The following is a 1,904-nucleotide window of genomic DNA, read 5'->3' as shown; positions in this document are numbered from 1 at the left end:
CTGGAGGTATGGGTCCCCGTACCCCACCACGGGCTCCATGTCGGCCAGCTCCAGCGGGGCCAGGGCGTAGGACAGGTAATCCAGCCAGTCGATGGCGGGGGCCAGGGCCTGGGGGGGGAACATGGGGACACGGCACCCGGGTGCTTGGCACGGCTCTGCCCCATCCTGCCCGTCACGGGAGGATGCCCTGGGGCAGGGGCTGTGCTCCCTGGGAAGGTCAAGTCCCAATGTCCCTCAGCACCCCAAATCCCTTCTCTGCCCCAAACCCTTCCCATGGCTCCCTGCTGCTCTCAATGCTGCAGGACAAGGAGGGGACACCGGGACCGCCCATGCGGGATGGCAGCTCGCCCCAAATCCTAATGACCGGGGGGATGAGCACCTCACTCCAGCATCCAGCACATGTCCCACAACGGATGGGGCTGCCCAGGGTGTCCTGGGTGGGGGGTACAGCAGCAGGCACAGACCCCTCGGTGCCCCATTGGACACCCCCGCCTTGCATGCCCAGAGGGTTTCCCCAGGCTGTGCCATGCCGTGCCCACCTGCAGCTCGGCAATGCTCATCTTGTGGTAGATCTTCTCGTCGTCCCGCCGCTCAGCCTGGGGCACGGTGATGTTGGCCAGCTGGGTTTCGAAGTCCAGCACTTGCTGCATCTGGAGGCGGGTGGGGTCTGAGGGCCCCCCCAGCAGCGTGCCCAGCTCCACCATGTAGTCCAGGTACGCTGCCAGGACCTGGCGGGACCCCGAGCCCCAGCTCAGCCCCAGCTGCAGCTCGTCCCACCTCCCCGGGGGGTTCAGACCCACTGCTCGGGCACCGTGCCCGGGCACTGTGCCACCTCGATGGGCAGGGTGCGGGTGCCTGGTGCGCCCCAGCACCGCTCGCACCCCATTGCTGCGGGTTTCCCCTGATTGCTGCCGTCAGGGTGCCCGGCGCCCAGCCTCACCCTCTCGTTGGCAGTCTTGTTCAGGTAGTAATCCCGGGATGGGAGGAAAAGCCCCGACTGGTCTACCTGGGAGGAGAGAGGGGCAGCATGGGCAACCCGGTGCCTGCCGGTGCCCCCCCGGTGCCCGCCACCCCTCAGTGCCAAGGTGCCAACCTGGATGATGTTGCTGTTGGAGCTCTTCGAGTCCGCACCCACGTACACCGTGAAGAAGGGGGTAGCCCGGTACGTGCCTGACACCATCTTGAGGACCTCCATGAAGCTTGTCTGGTTCCAGGAGCCGGTGACGTTCCATCCCCCGATCTGCTGGCAGACGGACCCGGCGCCTCAGGGAGGGATAGGGTCTGTCCCCGAAGGCTGCCCCCTCCCCGGTTACACAAAGAGCTGAGTGGGAGATGCGCTGGGCTGAGCCCCGACAGCTCAGTTCACATGTGGATGGCCGCCCACCTTGTCAATGAGCTCCATGAGGGGCTGGGAGCCCAGCTCCTCTATCCTCTGCTCCTTGAGGCAGGACAGGTAGTACCGCTGCGTCTTCCGCTCCGCCTCGCTGCTGGAGTTGAAGGTGGCATTCTCTGCGGGAGGCTGCGGGTCAGCCCCAGGGACGCCGGGGCTCTGCCTGCCTGTGCCCAGAGGTCACCCCCCGGTGGCTGTGACTCCCCCGGTGCCCACCTAGGAGATGCTTCATGATGGCCTGGTTCTGGTCCCAGATGCTGTTGAAGGTGCTCCATTTGGAGCGCCCGTTGGGCAGCGGGTTCCTCTTGATCCAGCCCCCGCACGAGTACTGGTAGAAGTCCTGGCACGGGTCCGTCTCCGCATCCAGGGCCTCCAGGATCTTGCTGGCCACCCGGACGCAGGCGTCCGTCAGGCACGTGCTGTGAGAGGGATCTGGCAGGGAAGGCATGCCCGGGGCTGTGCGCATGTGCCAGGGGAAACTGAGGCACGGAGCGGGGCCAAGCCCTGCCTGAAC

At 66.3% G+C, this 1,904-nt stretch overlaps 1 protein-coding gene across 1 annotated transcript in view; it reads right to left on the bottom strand.

Annotated features, from left to right (window-relative positions):
• Window positions 1–1,838, bottom strand: part of LOC103922502 (endothelin-converting enzyme 2-like) — a gene marked incomplete at its 3' end in the record, with an annotated part of 5,101 nt that extends 3,263 nt beyond the window's left edge. Inside the window, exons 1-6 of the mRNA XM_009330641.1 lie at window positions 1,607–1,838; window positions 1,385–1,509; window positions 1,094–1,240; window positions 941–1,006; window positions 540–728; window positions 1–108 (exon numbers count right to left, since the gene is read on the bottom strand). Of these exons, the coding sequence (XP_009328916.1) occupies window positions 1–108; window positions 540–728; window positions 941–1,006; window positions 1,094–1,240; window positions 1,385–1,509; window positions 1,607–1,838 (867 nt within the window). The remainder of the gene's footprint in view (window positions 109–539; window positions 729–940; window positions 1,007–1,093; window positions 1,241–1,384; window positions 1,510–1,606) is intronic.
• Between the last annotated feature and the right edge of the window lie 66 nt (window positions 1,839–1,904).

This window comes from Pygoscelis adeliae, unplaced genomic scaffold, assembly GCF_000699105.1.
Source record: "Pygoscelis adeliae isolate BGI_AS28 unplaced genomic scaffold, ASM69910v1 Scaffold958, whole genome shotgun sequence".
Lineage (NCBI taxonomy): Eukaryota > Metazoa > Chordata > Aves > Sphenisciformes > Spheniscidae > Pygoscelis > Pygoscelis adeliae.
Note: the sequence above shows the minus strand (reverse complement) of the source record. Positions and strands in the feature narration are given on the sequence as shown.